The sequence below is a fragment of the Sus scrofa genome, chromosome 14, assembly GCF_054392235.1.
Source record: "Sus scrofa isolate SSC_HxYL_T2T_F1_AM1 chromosome 14, Sscrofa_HxYL_maternal_Yorkshire_Landrace_v2.0, whole genome shotgun sequence".
NCBI lineage: Eukaryota > Metazoa > Chordata > Mammalia > Artiodactyla > Suidae > Sus > Sus scrofa.
The window spans coordinates 68,749,020-68,768,433 of record NC_139396.1 but is presented as its reverse complement, the minus strand read 5'-3'; the positions used below and the strand labels follow the sequence as shown (position 1 = coordinate 68,768,433).

The following is a 19,414-nucleotide window of genomic DNA, read 5'->3' as shown; positions in this document are numbered from 1 at the left end:
AGAAAAGTCCCTTTTTTCCCTAGACTTGCTCAGGCACTTCCTTGGGCAGCCCTCACAGGCAGGCGGCGTGGAGGGCCTCGGGGCCCTGTACCGCGCACATGCGGGAGGAAGTGGCGCTACCTGTCCGCTCGGCACTGGTAGACCTTTCAGCGTGGAGCCATGGGCGGCCTGGAGAAGAAGAAGGTGATGTGCGAGAAGCAGGGGTGGGGACACAGGGGTGACCCAGGAGGTAGGAGACGGGAGCGATATAGCCCGGGAACTGCGCCTTTCCCCGGCCTTGGCCCCTTGTGGGTGCAGAGGTGGCTGATCAACGCGGTAGAAGACAGCAGCCAGAAAGGGTCCGAGGATGGGCGAGGACAGCATTACTCGTTCGGTGAAATCCGGGAAAGAAGCCTGCAGTAGAGCTGTGAAAGAGAGCTGAGGTTACCAAGTAAAGATGCATCCCAGAGCAGGCCGAACCGGAGGACCACTGTTTACTGAAAAAGTGATGAACATAGCGCAGAGCTCATCACTATGTTGAGTTTATCATTTTAAAAACTTGTTACTCCCTTTTCTGTTGAATCAGGCCTTTTTCTGGACGTTGGGGATGAGGCATAACCAGATGTAGTCCCTACATTTCCCAAGCTCACTTTCTAGTAGGGAAGGTAGCCACTAAAGTAAATAACCAAAGAAAACGGTCACAAACAAGCCTGACAGAGGAAACTAAGTGCCAAGGCCCTTAGGTAGAAAAGGCTTGCCGTGTGTACCGAATGGGAGGGATATCAGGACAGTTGGGGTATAGTAAACCAAGGGAAGAATGGCATCTAATGTAGTTGGGGTTGGACAGAAACCGTGTTATTCACAGTGAAGAGATTGGATTTTATTTGCTGTGCAGTAAGAATCAACTAAAAGGGGAATGACATCGATTTTTCAAAGAATTGTTTTTGTTGCTGTATGGAAAATCACATTGGTGGCATGGAGAGGAGGGGATGAGGATGGGGATGATGTTTCTTCATCTTGAAAGTTTCCAATGCTGATTTGTTTTTAACCCAGCACTCATTATGTGCTAGCCATTGGAACTACAAAAATATGAGGGAGAAAATCTCATCTTGAGAAACAGTTGCAAATATGTAAACAAATCATGGCAGTTTTTAAAGTGGGGATTTCACAACCATTTTGACATTTTGAGCCACATAACTTAGTTGTGTTGTTGTGGGGAGGGTTGTCTAGTGTGTTGTAGGATGTTCAGCAGCATTCCTGACCGTTCATCCACTAGGTGCCAGTAGTACCCAACAACACCAAATACTGAATCCACCCCCAATACACCCAGAGAGTAAAGTCACCCCAGTTAACTTTGAGTATTCTCTTTTTTTTTTTTGTCTTTTTAGGGCCACACCTGTGGCATATGGAGGTTCCCAGGCTAGGGGTCTAATTGGAGCTACAGCTGCCACCTATACCACAGGCATAGCAATGTGGCATCTGAGCTGTGTCTGTGACCTGCACCACAGCTCACAGCAACACTGGATCTGTAACCCACTGAGCAAGGCCAGGGATCGAACTCACAACCTCATGGTTACTAGTTGGATTTGTTAACCACTGAGCTATGATGGGAACTCCTTGAGTGTCCTCTTAATGTTTGAAAGGGTAAGAATGGTGACAGTGTGGCATAGGGTAATGGAAAACAGTTTTAACAAAAGCAACTTCCCTAAAACAGTCTGAAACTCATCTTTGTATTGCCCTGGGACTTGGCATGGGCCTGATCCCCAATAAACAATTGATAACTTTATTAATAATAAAATGCATGCGGGGTGTGTTTGGTGACTCTGGGGTTATTCGTAAACGTACCCCTCAGGAGGCTACGGGTTTATCCCTTTAGAGCTGGACCTGGCCATCAAGGCCTATGATCTCTTAGTCCAGAGGAAGAGCTTATTTGGAAAAGATGTTCTTGCTTTGCATTGCAGGGCACCTGGCCCAGTGCACTGTTGCTCTGTCAGGGCTACAGGGATGTGAGTATAAGGCAGCATCTCAGCATTACAGACAACCACATGGTTGCATCATGCTTCTTGGGGGCAGGTAGAAGATAGACCATTTGACTTTATTACCCACATACCTCTAGCTAAATGCTTGGAACATAGTAGAGGTTTTTTGGGGTTTTGTTTGTTGATTTTTTTGTTTTTGTTTTTTTTTTTCCTTTTCTAGGGCTGCTCCCGCAGCATATGGAGGTTCCCAGGCTAGGGTCCAATCGGAGCTATAGCCGCCGGCCTATGCCACAGGCACAGCAACGCAGGATCCGAGCCGCGTCTGCAACCTGCACCACAGCTCATGGCAATGCCAGATCCTTGACCCATTGAGCAAGGCCAGGGATCAAACCTGCAACCTCATGGTTCCTAGTCAGATTCGTTAACCACTGAGCCACGACGGGAACTCCCCATAGTAGAGGTCTTAATGTCTGCTGAATGAGTGAATAAGTGAATGAATGGGGAAGGAGAGAGGCTCTATGGCTTCAAGTGCATTTTCAACCAGATGGTGTCATCCCCAAGGAACAAAAATTGGTTGGGAGGTGTCTTAGATATTACAGTGATTTGTGGCCCTTTATAGGACTGCATTACATAAGTAGATCTACCATATATCTGGGATAATTAACATTTCAGAGGGCTGTGTGAGAGGGTGATTAAAGAGGGGGAAGTTCTGAAAAGGCCTCTGGTGGTGGAGCGGTGGTTATAATGGAATAGAAGTTGAGAACATTGGCTTAGTGAGTGAGGTGCTCAGGTTCTGGACTTGGACCTAGGTCTGAACCCAGCCCCGGCTTTTAAAAAGATATATGACCTGGGCAGGTTATTTTACTGAGCCTCTTTCCTTCCTGGTGAAATGGGAATCTTAATGGAAACCACCTCACAGTGTTGTGGGAATTAAATGAAATAATAGGAGCAAATCAGTAATCATAATGGTCAGTACTTAGACCTACTCCTAAGTGCTTGGCATAGCACCTGACCCCTGTGTCATGCAGATGTACGTGTCCTCCTGTGTGCTGACAACTGCAAGACCAGTACAGGGCCACTTGCTCAGTGGAGAAGCACTCCCTCCCCACAGCCCCTCGGCCTCTTATCCAGAGTACTAGTTGCCTCTTGCAAGAGGCGTGTCCAGAGATTGCTGTCAGTCACTGCAGTCATTGCTAATGGAGAATTGATTTTTTTCCTCCCCAAGTATGAACGAGGCTCTGCTACCAACTACATCACCCGCAACAAAGCCCGGAAGAAGCTGCAACTCAGCCTGGCCGACTTCAGGTGAGGTTAGAAAGAAGAGGGGAATTTGGGTCGCCTGGACAGCATGTTACACAGTGAAAACTCAGCCACATCCCTCTCTTACATGTATTGCTACAAACTCTGTCTGGGATTCCAATATCCCTCCTCTTTCTGGCCTGGCCTTGTTTTAGTTTCGTGAGCTGTGCTTTGCCCATTGTGATCCATGAGGAAGGTGAAGAACTGGGTCGTGCCATCCTAAGTCATTTTAATGGGCTCACTGGTATAGTGCACTGTTACTCACCCATCTTGTCCCTTCTGGCAGCCAGGATTCTCAACTCCTAGTTGAGTCCCCCCCAGATGCTACACAGTCTGTCCTGCAAGGCCCACTCTTCATCTTCCAGATGTACCCAGAACTTCCCACTCTTATAGCCTTTGTCCATCTAAGGATGCTCTTCTCTTTGCCTTTTAGGCCAACCTTGGAGATATTGGCCTTTGGTTTCAGACCACTGTAATTAAGTGAATATCATAATGAAGTGAGGCATACAAATTTTTTTAGGTGCCCAAAGCATATAAAAGTTATGCTATACTGTAGCCTATTAAGTGTGCAGTAGTATTATGTCTAAAAAAAACCATGTACATGCCTCAACATAAAGTACTTTATTGCTGAGTTCCTGTTGTGGTTCATCGGTAATGAATCCAACTAGTATCCATGAGGATGCGGGTTTGATCCCTGGCCTTGCTCAGTGGGTTAAGGATCTGACATTGCTCTGGGCTGGGCTGGGCTGTGGGTTGCACACGTGACTAGGATCCTGCTTGCCGTAGCTGTGGTGAAGGCCAGCAGCTGCAGCTTCAGGTCAACTCTAGCCTGGGAACTTCCATATGCCCCACATGCAGCCCTAAAAAGCAAACAAAACAAACAAAAAACTATTGCTAAAAATGCTAATCATTATCTGAGCCTTTAGCGAGTCTGTTTTTTTACTGTTAGAGGGTCTTGCCTTGATGTTGATGGCTGCTCAGGGTGGTGATTGTTGAAGGCTGGGGTGGCTGTGATTCTTTTTTTTCTTTTTCTTTTTTTCTAGGGCTGCACCCTTGGTATATGGAGGTTCCTAGGAGGCTAGAGGTTGAATCAGAGCTGTAGCCACTGGCCTGCACCACAGCCACAGCAACACCAGATCCAAGCTGCCTCTGCAACCTACACCACAGCTCACAGCAATGCCAGATCCTGAACCCACTGAGTGAGACCAGGGATCAAACCTGTGTCCTCATGGACACTACTCAGATTCATTTCTGCTGAGCCATGATGGAAACTCTGACGGTTTCTTAAAATAAGATAATGATGAAATTTGTCACATTGATTGGCTCTTCACAAACCATTTCTCTGTAGCACACAATGCTATTTGATAGCATTTTACCCACAGTAGAACTTCTGTCAAAATTGGAGTCAGTTCTCTTAAGCCCTGTGTTGTTTCATCAGCTAAGTTTACATAATATCATAAATCCTTTGTTGTCATTTCAGCAGTCCTCACAGTTTTTTCACCAGGAATAGATTCCATCTCAAAACACTCCTTTCCTGGCTCATCTCTAAGAAGCAGCTTCTCATCTGTTAAAGTTTTATCATGAGTTTGCAGCAGTCGACACACCTTCAGGCTCTACTTGTAATTCTAGTTCTCTTGCTCTTTTTATCACATCTGCAGTTACTTCCTTCACTGAAGTCTTGAACCCCTCAGACTCATCCATTAGGGTCAGAGTCAACTTCTTCTAGACTCCTGTTAATGTTACTATTTTTTTACTTTTTTAGGGCCACACCCGTGGTATATGGAAGTTTCCAGGCTAGGGGTCAAATCAGAGCTGTAGCCTCTGGCCTGTGCCACAGCCACAGCACGCCAGATCCTAGCCGTGTCACGGCAATGCCAGATCCATAACCCACTGAGCAAGGCCAAGAATCAAACCCTCATGGATGCTAGCTGGGTTCATTACCACTAAGCCACAAAGGGGTCTCCTAGGAATGTTCTTAATAGCACCTGGGGGAATGACTCCTTTCTAGAATGTTTTCAATTTACTTTGTCCAGCTCCATCAGAGGAGTCACTGTGTTTGGTGGCTGTAACCTTACAAAAACATTTCTTAAATAATAAGAGACTTGAAAGTCAGGATTACTTCTTTTTTTTTTTTTTTTTTGTCTTTTTTTTGTCGTTTTTGTTGTTGTTGTTGTTGCTATTTCTTGGGCCGCTCCCGCGGCATATGGAGGTTCCCAGGCTAGGGGTTGAATCGGAGCTGTAGCCACCGGCCTATGCCAGAGCCACAGCAATGCGGGATCTGAGCCGTGTCTGCAACCTACACCACAGCTCACAGCAACGCCGGATCGTTACCCACTGAGCAAGGGCAGGGACCGAACCCGCAACCTCATGGTTCCTAGTCGGATTCGTTAACCACTGCGCCACGACGGGAACTCCAGGATTACTTCTTGATCCATGGGCTGCAGAATTCATGTTGTGTTAGCAGTCATGAAAACACATGAATGTTCTTGTACATCTCCATCAGAGCTTTTGAGTGACCAGGTACATCGTCAATAAGCAATAATGTTTTGACAGGAATCTTTTATTCTGAGTAGCAGGTCTCAAGAGTGGACTTAAAGGATTCATTAAACCATGTTGTCAGTAGACATACTGCCATCCACTTTGTTGTTCCACATATAGAGTGCGGACAGAGTAGACTGAACATCATTCTTAAGGGCCCCAGGATTTTCAAGATGGCGAATGAACATTGGCTTCAGCCTCAAGTCACCAGCTGCATTAGCCCCTAAAATGAGTATCATCCTGTGTTTTGAAGCTTTAAAGCTGGAAGCTTTGATCTCCTTTTTAGCTCTGAAAGTCCTAGATGGCATCTTCTTGCAAGACAAGACTGTTTTATCCACAGTGAAAAATTTGTTGTGTAGTTGATTGTCTTAGCTCTGTCTTCTGGATATGTTGCTGCAGCTACTGTATCAGCACTTGGCACTTTTGTCATGGAGACGGCTTCTTCCCTTTAGCCTCATAAACCATCCCCTTTTAGCTTCAGACTTTTCTTCTACAGCTTTCTCTGTTTTATCAGCCTTGATAGAATTAAAGAGAATTAGGGCCTTGCTCTGAATTAGGTTTTGGCTTAAGGGAATGTTACAGCTGGTTGATCTATCCAGACTTTTAACACTTTCTCCATACCAATAAAGCTGTTTGGTGTTTTTATTATTTGTGTGTTCGCTGGATTAGCACTTTTAATTTCTTTCAAGGGCTTTTCGTTTGCATTCGCAACTTGGCTGACTGTGTTACAAGAAGCCCAGCTTTCAACATCCCTTCCTCACTCAGCTTAATCATTTCTAGCTTTTGATTTAAAGTGAGACATGCGACTCTTCCTTCCTCTTGATCACTTAGAGGCCATTGTTATTTATTAGCACAGGTTCAATATTGTGTCTCAGGGAATAGGAAGGCCCAAGGAGAGGGAGTGAGATGGGGAAATGGCCAGTTGGTGGGGCAGTCAGAACACACACATTTATTAAGTTCATCATCTTATATGGATGCCCCCAAAATGATTACAATAGCAGCATCAAAGATCACTGACCAGGAATTATTACTGTGTCGCAGTGGGTTGAGAATCAGACTACAGCGGCTCAGGCCGCTCTAGAGGTGCAGGTTAGATCCCTGGCCTGGCACAGTAGGTTAAAGGATCTGGTGTTGGCGCAGCCCTGATTCAGTCCCTGGCCTGGGAACTTCCATGTGCCGCAGGTGCCACCATTATTTTAAAAAAAAAAAAGGAGAGAGATCACTGTAACAAATATAACAATGATGGGAAAGTTTGAAATATTGCACAGATTACCAAAGTGTAACAGAGATGTAAAGTGAGCAAATGCTATAAGACTGAGGACACTGATAGACGTGCTCAACCCAGGACTTTACAAACCTTCAATTTTGTAAAAAGAAGAAAAGAAAAAAGGAGTTCCCTTTGTGGCTCAGCAGGTTACAAACCCAACTAGTATCCCTGAGGATTCAGGTTTGATCCTTAGCCTAACTCAGTGGGCTAAAGATCTGGCATCGCCATGAGCTGTGGTGTAGGTCACAGATGTGGCTCAGATCCGCCATTGCTGTGGCTGGAGTGTAGGCCAGCATCTATAGCTCCAGTTCAACCCTAGCCTGAGAACTTGCATATGCCATGGGTGTGGCCCTAAAAAGCAAAAAAATTTAAAAAGTGCAATGCAGTAGAATGCAATAAAAGAAGGTATGTCTGTCTGTATGTGGCTCGAAGTGTTTTATTTCTCAGCAGGGCCTTTGCTAACTCCCCTTTCTAAAAGAGGTACCTACCAGTAGGCCCATTCAGTATTCCAGTTGTCTCCTTTCTGTTGCTGGGGACAATCTGCAGTGTGCTTGTCGGGAACTTGCGATCGTCAGACTCTAGGATGTGAGTTTTCCAAAGGGCAGGGCCCCCGTGTTCCCTGTCCACTGCTGTTTTCCAGGCCCAATGTGGCCAGTGCTCAGCACGTTTACTGACCAAAGGAATGACCTTTGTCTTCCAGGCGGCTCTGCATCCTTAAGGGGATTTATCCCCATGAACCAAAACACAAAAAGAAAGTTAACAAGGGCTCCACGGCGGCCCGAACCTTTTATCTTATCAAAGACATCAAGTTCCTCCTCCATGAACCCATTGTCAACAAGTTCCGGGAATACAAGGTAAGGCCTCGCTCTAGGGTCTAGATGAGTTCCTTGGCAGCTCTCTGTAGACCTGCTAATGCTTACCTTGGGCAGATTGATCTCTCTGAGCAAGACTACAAAGGGTGAGGCAATTCTGCCTCAGAATTGTGGCGGGGGTGGGGTGGAGGATTGACAAAGATCTCAGGTATGGAAATCATTTATACAGAACCTGGCCAGTGATTAATGTTTTACCTGTCATTCTTTTCCCCTGGTTCTTTTGGAAAAGAGGAAAATTACTGCCTCTGAAGCAAAGATTGTGGTCTTTCAGGGATGCTCTGGTGTGTTTTCTGCCCAAAGAAATTGCTTCCATTAGCGTTCTTTCTGGAATTGCTCCCAAGAGATAAGGCTTTCCATCCCACAAATAGAAACTGTTAAATGCTTAAATACCACAGGGAAAGTAAAAACCTAAATATAGCCAATGCAAATAATTGAAAGTGGACTCCTATTTCTGAAGCCTTTCCCAAGCAGCAGGGCCAGGCTGGGGGTACAGCTGTGGGCAGTCCTCTCACCAGAGCCCATTGAGGTGGCCGGCTGGACCTGTCCTGCTGTTGGGTTTTGCAGCCATCTCAACTCACTGCATTGGAAGTGAGCCCCCAGGGGTCTGGCTCTCTCAGAGCTGCTGCTCTAGACCACAGTGGAGGCGGCCTCCAAGCCTCTGAAATGCACAGAGGGTAGACCTGACCTGAAGTGCTCGGAGGGAGGAAGTTGGTCCAGAGGGCTCAAGAGTCCTCCTGCCCTGACTATCCCTCCTCCACAGAAGGGCTGTCCCGGAGCCCATGGTCCCCACATCAGCAGTCTCCCCTCTTCCAGGTGTTCGTCCGGAAGCTGCGGAAGGCTTATGGGAAGAGTGAGTGGAACACGGTGGAGCGTCTGAAGGACAACAAGCCCAACTACAAGCTCGACCACATCGTCAAGGAGCGGTGAGCTGGGGACCCTGACTTGGCACTGGGCTTGCCATGGGGAACAAGGTCACGACCCTGCTCACAGAGCTGGCATCCTTTTGGAAGAAGCAGACAGGAAACAAACTGGCACGTTGTTGTGATGGTTGCAAGTCCAGGGTTTCTCTGAGGGGAGACATTTGAGGCAGCCAGGGAAGCATGGTTCAGGCAGCACAAACAGCACATGCAAAAGCCCTGTGGTGAGAGTGAACCAGAGCTATACATGTGGTGTGGGGTCAATCCTGGAAGACAAGCCAAATACCCCCGATCTTAACTGTTTCTTGCCCAGCTTCTCAGCAGTCCCTTCATTTTATTGGCTAAACCAGTGGAGACCCTTGGCAGTGTCTAAAGACACTTCTGGTTCTCAAGACTCAGATGGCAGAGGGTCTATTGGTATTTAATGAGTAGAGGCTAGGGGTGCTGCTGAACACCCTGTAGTGCACAGGATGCCCCCACAGCACAGAGCAGCCTGGCCTGAGATGTCAGTAGTGGTAAGGTTCAGAAACCCTGGGCTACCTGAATGTCTGTCTCTTGAGGACTATTGGCCTGGGAATAGCTCTAAGCTCGGTGGGTTTGGCTTCAGTGAGTCTGGCCAGCCATGGGCTGGCACAGCAGTAGCCCTGGCCTGGGAACTGGACAGCAGGTATTGTCACCCCAGCCCCCTGCAGCCATATGCTGGGTGGCTTGAGAACCGTTCCTGCCCTGAGCAGCTCCTCCTTTCTAAGAGAGAGGTGGCAATAGCACCTGTCCTGCCTGTGAAACACAGCTATTGTGTGGAAACAAGTTAAAAAAAAATAGACAGAAAAAAGCAATGTCGGGATTTATACATACAGCAGGTGGCAGTTTGGGGGTCATGTTCCCATTCTGTGTCACCCCCTTCTCTTTGCATGTTGCTGAGAAAGATGGCAGTGCTGCTTCCAGGAAGGGCCTGGGTTGTGGGGTTTGTCCATGAGGTGAAGAGTGAGGAAGCGCCAAGGCACCTGAGGGGCCAATTAAGGCTCCAGCTTATTCCAGAAAACTAAGTGCCTTTCCTCCCATTGTCTTGTGAGGGGCCCCGGCTGGCCTTTCTTCCGTCTTGCTCTGTGGTACCTCCTTCAAAGCTAAGTGACCATGTCCTGTTCTGTGGTTCCTCCTGAAGCTATGGGGAATCGTGCTGCCAGGCCCCAGAGTGTTGCCCGTCCCTGTTCAGGAGATGGCAGTGTCAGCCTGGCATGGGGATCAGCTCTGGGGTGACCAACAGGGTGAGAAAAGGAGCTTGGGGCCCCCTTTGGAGCCCAGGCTGGACGACCCCTTGAGCACCACCCTCCTGGCCACGCAGGTACCCCACGTTCATAGACGCCCTGCGCGACCTGGATGACGCCCTCTCCATGTGCTTCCTCTTCTCCACCTTCCCGAGGACCGGCAAGTGCCACGTGCACACCATCCAACTGTGCCGCCGGCTGGCCGTGGAGTTCATGCACTATGTCATCGCCGCCCGTGCCCTGCGCAAGGTGAGCCTGGGCAGCCCAGTGGGGCCCCCATGTCGCCCCCTGCCCTGCTACCCGGTCCTCACCACATGCCTCCCCTCTATGTAGGTCTTCCTGTCCATCAAAGGCATTTACTACCAGGCCGAAGTGCTGGGGCAGCCCATCGTGTGGATCACACCTTACACCTTCTCCCACGACGTGAGTGGCCCAGGAGTGGGGTGGGGAGGGGCTTGTGCGCAGTGTTGCTCCCTCTGTGGCTCCTAGACCAAGGTGAGGGTTTGGGTGAAGGGGGATCTTCCTGTCCTGCAGAACCAGCTGGGTTCCTGAGTGCTGGCAGGAGGCATGGGGGTAGTGTGTTGTGCAGCATTATAACAAGAGACGGCCAGCCTGGCTCCAGTACCTGCCTGTTGGTTGACCCTGGATGCGTTCCTTTACCTCTCCATACCCAGTAATAACGTGCTTCTATCTTGTAAGCCTTATCATGAAGATTTAAGGGGGAAAAAACTTCAGTAGTGCCTGTTGTTTGGTTCTTAGAAGTGCTGAATGGTGAGCAGCTTCTGGGTCTACACGAATATCTGTTGTGCAGAGCCTGGCTCTGCCCTTCAGCCGATGGCGGCTGCCAGGCCTTGGCCAGGCTTCACATAACTCCTTCCTCCCCCACTGCCACCCCGCCCCCCAGGGCTGGGGACCAGGTGGGATTGGGGAGGGTGGGCAAAAGAGAAGCATTGCTTGTTAGTGGTACGCCTTCTTATTTATCTTTTTTTAGACTGTGGGAATTTGGGGCTGGATCCATCCAGAGAAATGCTGGTTTGTCTCTGGTCCCCCACGGAGTCTCTGGCTCGCCTCCTGACTTATGCCGTGGGCCTGTGTTGGCCTGCTTCCTACTCTTGTTGAGTGGGAACTGGTTCCTCCAGTGGAGGCTGCTCTGTGGGTTTGCTGGCCAGGATGAACTGGGTCTGGACCCTGCCCATTCCTCTGTGCTGGTGGCTTGGACCAGAACACCCTCTGAGCACAGAACAGTGGAGGTGATTGGAGGCAGCCTGCAGTCTTTGTGGGTGAGAGGCGGGCTTGGCTCCCGTCAGTCCCTGTGCCCACTCGCTGGGTTAGGCATGTGTGCGAGTCTTTGCCCTGCCTTCCCTCCTTCCTCTCTGGCCCTCCCTCTCCTTCCTTCTCTCTGATGTCCCACCCCCTCGATGCTCAGACTGTTTTTTGTTTGTCATCCTCCACACAGCTGGGCCTGGGGGAACAGAGGAAGGGAACAGGCCCCCCTTTCCTCCTTCCTCTCTGGCCAGCTCACTGCCACTGCTTCCTCACAGCCAGAGGATGGGGGACCAGTCGTGGGTCATCACCAGGGCCCTGATGTGCCCCCTCCCCCTGTGCAGCCAGTCTGGGCTCCAAGCAACAGGACCCAGCAGATGTGGGGGCACTGGGGAAGTCAATTGCTCATATGCTCCAGGCCCATCGAAGGCCCTGGCAGATGCGCACGAAAGGACTGAGGTATCAGTTGAGGATAAGAGGAGCATTCTTGGCCCCTGCTCTCCCACAGCCTCGTCACTGACTGGTGGCAGAATGGAGAAAACAGCTCAGGGTCACAGATCAGTTGTGATCATCACTGATTTGGATGTTGCCCAGCTTGTCCTCCAGAGCTGGGCTGGCCTCCCTGGTTTGAGGAGCAGTGCTGCTCAGGAGTCAGGCGCTTTGGTCTGGGTCTTAGATCCTTGCCCTAGTTTGATTTACCAGCTCCTCTAGGTTAAGGACAAGCTCTCCTGAGTCTCCCCCTTGCTTTATGCTCTCACCCCAAGCAGGCAGCTCTTCTGCCGGCCATTTCTCATGAGCTCTGTGGGCCTGAGCCGGGCAGCTGCCCAGCCTACCCTGGGTCCCTAGGTTGTGCCTTTTCTCTGATTAGGCCCCAGGCAGGGTTGCTAAATTCTGAGCATCCATCTAAAGGCTCCTGCCAGGACTTGTAGGGGCTGATGCCGTCTACTCAGGCAGGTGGACTGTTCTGGGGTCATCTCTTCTGGTCGGGCCCCCAAGTGTTCCTGAGCTAGCCCCAGATAGGACATTAAGCGGAAATTGTGGGATAGGAAATGGAGAAGGTATGAGCGGCCTCTGCAGGGACAGAGACTGACTTGCAGGATGAAGGGGAAAGCTCAGACGGGGAGAGGGCACTAACCTGTTCTAGGGACCTTGTGACAATGGCTTCCTTTTTCTCACTCACCGTGTCCCCTTTATGGCAAGGGGATTTGGCACCCCAACTCTTGGAACCCCCTGTCCAGACCCTTACTGGTGCCTGGAATGCTCCTGGGTAGGGACACAGCCTCTTCCCATGGGGCAGAGCTCTGAGGGTAGGGCCACCCTGAGGGGGCTTCTGGTCTTGGGCAGGCAGGGCCCCCACCCTGCATGGGTTGTCAGTGCCATCTTTGCACCCACACTGCTGACGCGCCCCCTGTATTCCCAGCACCCAACAGACGTGGACTACAGGGTCATGGCCACCTTCACCGAGTTTTACACCACCTTGCTGGGCTTTGTCAACTTCCGCCTCTACCAGTCTCTCAACCTGCACTACCCGCCAAAGGTAAGGTCAGCCCAGCGCCTTGTCCCCGCCGCTTAAGGGCCACAGCCTCTCTCCCCACATGAGGTAGGGGCTGTGGACATCCTCTTCCTCTGACCTTCCCCCTGCCTCCCAGCTCGAGGGTCAGGCCCACACAGAAGCGAAGGCCAGTGAGGACACCTACGCTTTGGACTCCGAGAGCTCAATGGAGGTGAGAGAGTCTTCTGGAGCATTGGCCTTAAAGCCCCCAGGAGGGTGCTTCCTGGCCCAGGGGTCAGAGCAATCATGGCTAGACATGCAGAGTTTGCCCTTGGAACTCAACCCCATGGATATCCGTCCCAGAACCATCCCCCACCCTGGCCATACCCCCTGACAAGACCTCCCACCTACGAATGGCAGTACTGCAGCCCTGCTTCTTTCCCGCAGAAACTGGCCGCCCTCAGTGCCAGTCTAGCCCGTGTGGTGGTGCCTACAGAGGAGGAAGCCGAGGTGGATGAGTTTCCTGCTGATGGGGTGAGGACTGCGCTGCCTGATGGAAGAGGGGTTGGGGCGCATTGGGACTGAGGGGTTTAGGAGGAACTTGGGGAGGGGCTCCTCTGCAGCCTCTGCCTGCAGTTGGAGTGCGTGTGGATCTGATGGGGCGAGCTGCCCCTTTTCTTGGCAGGAGATGGCGGCACAGGAAGAGGACCACAGAAAGGAGCTGGAGGCGCAGGAAAAGCACAAGAAGCTCTTTGAGGGCCTGAAGTTCTTCCTGAACCGTGAGGTGCCCCGAGAGGCCCTGGCTTTCGTCATCAGGTGGGGAGACTGACAGCACTGGCTCTGCCACACTGGCATGGGTCCTTTCCTGGACAGGGCAGCCCTGGGCACCCATCGGTCACATCAGGCTGATATCATTGTCCATCTCACATGTGGGAAGCACTCCCAGAGGGCAGCTGATATGGCTTCCTCACCAGCTTAGGGCATAGGGTCTCCACTGAGCCATCATTGGAGGCATCGGCCAGATGGGGAAGGCACCAGGAGGTGGGTGGGAAGAGGACTAATGTGTCCTATGGGGGTGAACTCATGGGTCAGCAGGGCCCAGAGCAGGCACCTCACTCCTGAGCACCCTCGAGGGTTTCCTCTTTGCCTCTAGGAGTTTTGGGGGGCTCGTGTCCTGGGACAAATCTCTGTGCATTGGGGCCACCTATGACGTCACAGACTCCAGCATCACCCACCAGATTGTCGACCGGCCAGGGCAGCAGACCCCCACCATCGGCAGGTAGGCCCACGGGGCAGTTGTCTTTCTCTGACTGTTTGGGTTTCTGAGGACAGAGGTCTCAAGGCCCCTGTGGATGCAGTGGAGCCTCAGGTGACTCCATGACTCTCTCTGCCACCACCCTGCACCAGGTACTACGTGCAGCCCCAGTGGGTGTTTGACTCTGTGAATGCCCGGCTCCTCCTCCCGGTGTCAGACTACTTCCCCGGGGTGCAGCTGCCCCCACACCTCTCACCCTTCGTGTCAGAGAAGGAAGGCGATTATGTCCCCCCTGAGAAGCTGAAGTTGCTGGCCCTGCAGCGAGGGGAGCATCCAGGTGAGTGGGAGGGGGCTGGGCTGGGCAGCGTGGGCAGGCTTCTCCAGGCTGGCCTCGGCTCCCAGGGCCTCAGCCAGCTGTTTGCCTTATTGACCACAGAGGGAACAGGACAACAGGGGCACAAAGCCCTTTAAACCCACCTTTGGAGTACGGCTTAGGTGGAGAGAATATGTCTTATAATCAGGTGCTACTTGATCTCTAGAGTAACTGGTCTGGAAGTTTCCATAGGAGACAGCAGAGCTGAGGAGTCGGGCTTGGAGTTTGCTCTGAAGGCAGCTGGGACTGCAGGGGGAGGCGCCAGGGGAACCATGGCTGGGACAGCCCTGCAAGCCTTTGAAACATCCCCTAGGCTGAAGAGGGTGGTGCCAGGTGCCAGTTCTTGTGCCACAAGGGGAAGAGCAGCTCCTGGGTATGCAAAAGTCCTTGGCTCTTTGTAGGAAATTTGAATGAATCCGAACAAGAGGATGAAGAGGAAGATAACGAAGGCGATGATGAAGAGGGAGAAAAGGAGGAGGAGGAGGAAGATATAGAGGCTGGTTCAGAAGAGGAGGAAGAGGCCAGACTGACAGCCCTGGAGGAGCGGAGGATGGAGGGGAGGGTGCAGGCCCCACCAACAGCCCCAGAGGAGCCGAGGATGGAGGGGAAGGTACCGGGAACTTGACTGGGGTCTTGGACTGGGAAGCAGCCCCTCTGCCAGAAGGACGGGAGGCAGGGAACTGGGGTTGGGTGGGGAGGCCTGGGGGATTACCTGCATCCACAAGTGTCCACTCTGTGTGCCCAGAAGCCCAGAGTGATGGCAGGCACTGTGAAGCTGGAGGACAGGCAGCGCCTGGCCCAAGAGGAGGAAAGTGAGGCCAAGCGCCTGGCCATCATGATGATGAAGAAGCGGGAAAAGTACCTTTACAACAAGATCATGTTTGGCAAGAGACGCAAAATCCGCGAGGTGAGTCTCCTGCCTGTCCAGTTCTCCAGGTGTGGCCATGCAGTAGTTTCAAGGCCAGCTTGCTCCCGGGCAGACACCAGGCCCTCCCCTGGCTTCTTCTCTGAAGTTGCCCACCTGGCCCAGCCCAGCCTCTGGGCCTCTCCCTCAGGCCCCTGTGGGCATCTCTGTCAGTCTCCTTCCTGCACCATGTGGTTTCTGAGTTGCTAGCACCTGGGGCCAGAGCTGTTCCAGCAGACTCAGGGACTGCTTTTATAAAGGAGCACTCTACAGAAGTACATGAAGCTGGTGGATGGCTGTGGGAGGTTTTAGTTAAGCTTCTATTTTGTTTCCTCTCATTCACAAAGCCACATACACTCATTATTTTAAAAGTTTTTTTTTTTTTTTTTTTTTTTTGTTTTTTTTTGGTCTTTTTAGGGCCACACCCACAGCATATGGAGATTCACAGGCTAGGGGTCGAATCGGAGCTATAGCTGCCGCCCTACACCACAGCCACAGCAACTTGGGATCCCAGGTGTGTCTGTGACCTACACCATAGCTCACGGCAACGCCAGATTCTTAACCCACTGAGCAAGGCCAGGGATTGAACCCAAGTCGTCATGACTACTAGTTGGGTTCACTAACCACTGAGCCACAGCAGGAACTTCTGAAAGAATTTTCTTAGTGGACAGCATGAAGCTGGCTTACAGTTTTGCCCTGAGGAGACCTGTAGTACCAGCTTCTTTGTTGCATATGATAACAGACATTATTTGGGGGATACCCTGCTACATATACAGGCAAGCCTCATTTTATTGCTTTTGGCTTTATTGCACTTCATGAATATTGAGTCTTTTTTTTACAAGTGGAAGGTTTGTGGCAACCCCATCAGCAAGTTTATTTAGTACCATTTTTCCGACAGCACTTGCTCATTTTGTGTCTCCATGTCACCAGTAACATTGGTAATTCTTGCACTGTCTCAAGCTTTCTCATCATTATTACATTTGCTCTGGTGATCCATGATTAGTGTTTTTTGACGTTACTATTGCAAAAAGATTACAGTTCACTAAAGGCTCAGGTGATGTTTAATGGTTTTTTAGCAGTAAAGCATTTTTTAATTAGTGAATTTGCATTGCATTTTTAGACATGATGCTATCACACACTTAATAGACAGCAGTGTAGCATAAACATAACTTTTATATGCCCCGAGAAACCAGAAAATTCATGTGACTGCCTTTACTGGGATATGTGTTTTATTGGGGTGGTCTGGAATCAAACTGGCAGTGTCTCTGAGGTCTGCTTATATAGGTTGTTCTGCTCTGTGTTTGTCATTTAACCCTGGCATGGACTTCTGTCCATGTGTCATACAGTGTATGGCCTGTTCCTTGCTGATAGGATTAAGTTGTCTCCTGTTTTTAATCATTCTCAGAGAACACCCTTGAGCATTCTATCTCAAGTGTCTCTGCAGGGTAAATTCTTAGGAGTGTAATTTCCAGGGTGAGCACCCTTCCTTTTTTGTAGTAGATACTGCCAAATGGCTCTGGGGGAGAGACTGTTCCAGGTTGACTTCCCCCCAGCAGCTCCTGATGAAGATTTGAATGGCTGCCAGCTTTCCCAGGTGAAGGAGTCAATGAAATATTTGCCTCCAGCTCTGGGAGCCTGCTCTGCTCCTAAATTGCTGTGGGCCCATAAAATAATATGATGGTTTCTCACCTCAGGGCATTCAAATGGGTTTGTTTTTCCCCAGGGTGATTTGCCTGTTAGCTTTTCTGAAAGCTCTGCTTTTAAGCAGTGGCCATGAATGGGAAAGGGAGGAATCCCCTCCTTGCCCTCCTCCCCCCATCACAGCTTGATCCTCCCCTTCCTCCTCACAGGCCAACAAACTGGCAGAGAAGCGGAAAGCCCATGATGAGGCTGTGAGGTCTGAGAAGAAAGCCAAGAAGGCAAGGCCAGTGTGATTGGCAAAGCCTCTGGATTGGTGAGGCCAGCTCCTGGTGGCTGGGCTTGGCATAGGCAGGCCAGAGAGCCTAGGCTTGGTGACAGACCAGAGCCTCCTCTGTCTTCATTTCTCTCCTCCTCTTGCCAGCCCTGGCCTCCTCTCATGTACTCTGGCTGGGCCCTTTGGGCAGCCCCATCCCCGGGATGGAGCCCCTTGCTGGTGGATGGGCAGAGGAAAGGCCTCCAACCTGATGTTCCCCAGAGTCAAATGACACAGGGGCAGGACCTGACCAGCCCCTCACTGACTGTCCTCATTCACCCTGCCTTTCCCATGTACTTCCATGGTTGGACCCGTGATTCTCCCAGTGCTGTGGTGGGGTGAGGGTGAGGAAGCTTTTGTTATTAAATGGCTGGAGTTTTGCGGCCAGTTGAATTCTGTGTTCATGAGCCTTCCTGGGGTTGGAGAAGGACCCCTAGTAGCTTGTGTTCCAGGCCAGTCAGCCCTCAGTATTCACTGAGAGGGGCTGGTCCCTGCTCGGAGCTTTCTGAATGTCCATGGACCCCTTTGGGTCCAAGGGTACCAGAAGGTAGGCACATTCCAGCCCAGATACCTTTCCTCTGTGAACCTGCTTCCTTGTGTGTAAATTAGGAGTAGAAATTCTGGAGCCTTCCTCCGAGGGATGTGTAGAGGGTTCAGTGATGAGGTTATGGAAATTCTACTAGAGTCAGGTATCTAGTAAGTAAAGTACTCAGGAGACACCAACCATGATTGTCATCACTTCCTGCTGGAATCAGCCTAGGAGGTAAGAGCCAGTGCCTGAAGGATCTGTGGGGCCTGAGGTGTGGGTACTCAGTTTTACCTTGTGGGCTCATGGGCAGAGCTACCAAGCACCCCCAGTGTGTGCTTGGCCAGCATCCTTACTTATAACCCTGGCTGGGCCATCCTTAGGGCTTCCCACCTGACCCTGACAGTGCCCTTGCAGAGGCACAGGGGGAAATGCTGTTGCCTGGACTGCCAGTGCCTCATGGCCGAGCCAGGGCCTTAATCTAGAACTTGGGATGGTCATTCAACCCCTCCCTCAGGTCAGGCAGGGAGATTCTGAATGTCTGTCACTGTGTTGTCCCCCCCTACTCCCCCGGCCCCCGTCTCTGGGGGTCTAGTGCTTTCAGAAGCAAAGGTCAGGGTCAGGAAATACGGATTAGGAACTGGGCTCCACCTTCCCCCGGTACCTGTGGGCCTTGGCCCTCTCTGCCCCTCAAGCTGTAGAAGTGCAGTCTTTTGAGCAGTGTTTTCAGGCCCAGCCTGTGCAGGGGGAAAGCTAGAGCTTGGGCAGGCTCTCTGGCTGAGGGAGCAGAGAGCCCAGGGCTTCTGTCTCCCTGGGGGTGTTAGATATGTTCCACTCTGATTTGCTTCGTGCTTATGGGGAGAGGGGAGGTCTTCCAGAGGCAGGGCCTCTGAAGCCCAAGTCTGTATAGCTCTGGGGGATGACTTGGGCCGGACTGCGTGCATGTGCATCCCAAGGCCATGGCAGGGGTGCCAGGGCAAGGCTGGAGAGCAAGCCCATGAGATATGGAAAAATCCCTGGCAGCCTTGCTGATGTGGAATTTTCCCCATTCCAGAGTCACCCAGTAATGGCGGGGGCAGTGGGGCTCTGATGCGGCTTATACCCCACTGGGTGGCCAGCTGGTTTTGCACTGCTCACAGCTGGAGCTGAGCATTTCCAATTCCAGACCAGCATTAGTCCCCATCCTTGGCCCTGCATCTCTGGAGAGAAAGAGGGACACCTGGGACTGGAAAAGGGTCTGGATGGGGCACCTGCATCTTGACGACACTGTGCTCAGCCCTGATGGGCCACTGGAGAGGTGGGGTCGGTGGAGCAGCCCCCAAGTGGTGTGAACAGCCCCAACTCCTCTCATCCACATTTCAGCTGGCCAAAAATGCTTGTCCTCATTATGCACTGGCTCTGGAGCCAGAGGCCATTACCTCCCATTGAATAAAAAAGAAGTTAAGCAACTAATCTAGCCTCCTCCTTTTTTCTGGAGCTGCCCTCACCACCACCACGCCACCCCGTTTCCCAGGCACCCTCGAATCCCCTC

The 19,414-nt window shown here is 51.2% G+C and overlaps 1 protein-coding gene across 3 annotated transcripts; it reads left to right on the top strand.

Annotated features, from left to right (window-relative positions):
- The first annotated feature begins 94 nt into the window (after positions 1 to 94).
- PES1 (pescadillo ribosomal biogenesis factor 1) lies at positions 95 to 19,335 on the top strand. Of its 3 annotated transcripts, none has more exon segments than NM_001244432.1 (15): positions 95 to 183; positions 3,184 to 3,263; positions 7,763 to 7,916; positions 8,748 to 8,857; positions 10,194 to 10,365; positions 10,450 to 10,539; positions 12,800 to 12,916; positions 13,029 to 13,103; positions 13,319 to 13,405; positions 13,557 to 13,687; positions 14,025 to 14,150; positions 14,279 to 14,463; positions 14,901 to 15,109; positions 15,245 to 15,406; positions 17,254 to 17,750. In NM_001244432.1, coding segments are annotated over 15 exon segments (1,806 nt in total). In that variant the 5' UTR covers positions 95 to 159; the 3' UTR covers positions 17,338 to 17,750.
- The last annotated feature ends 79 nt before the right edge of the window (positions 19,336 to 19,414 follow it).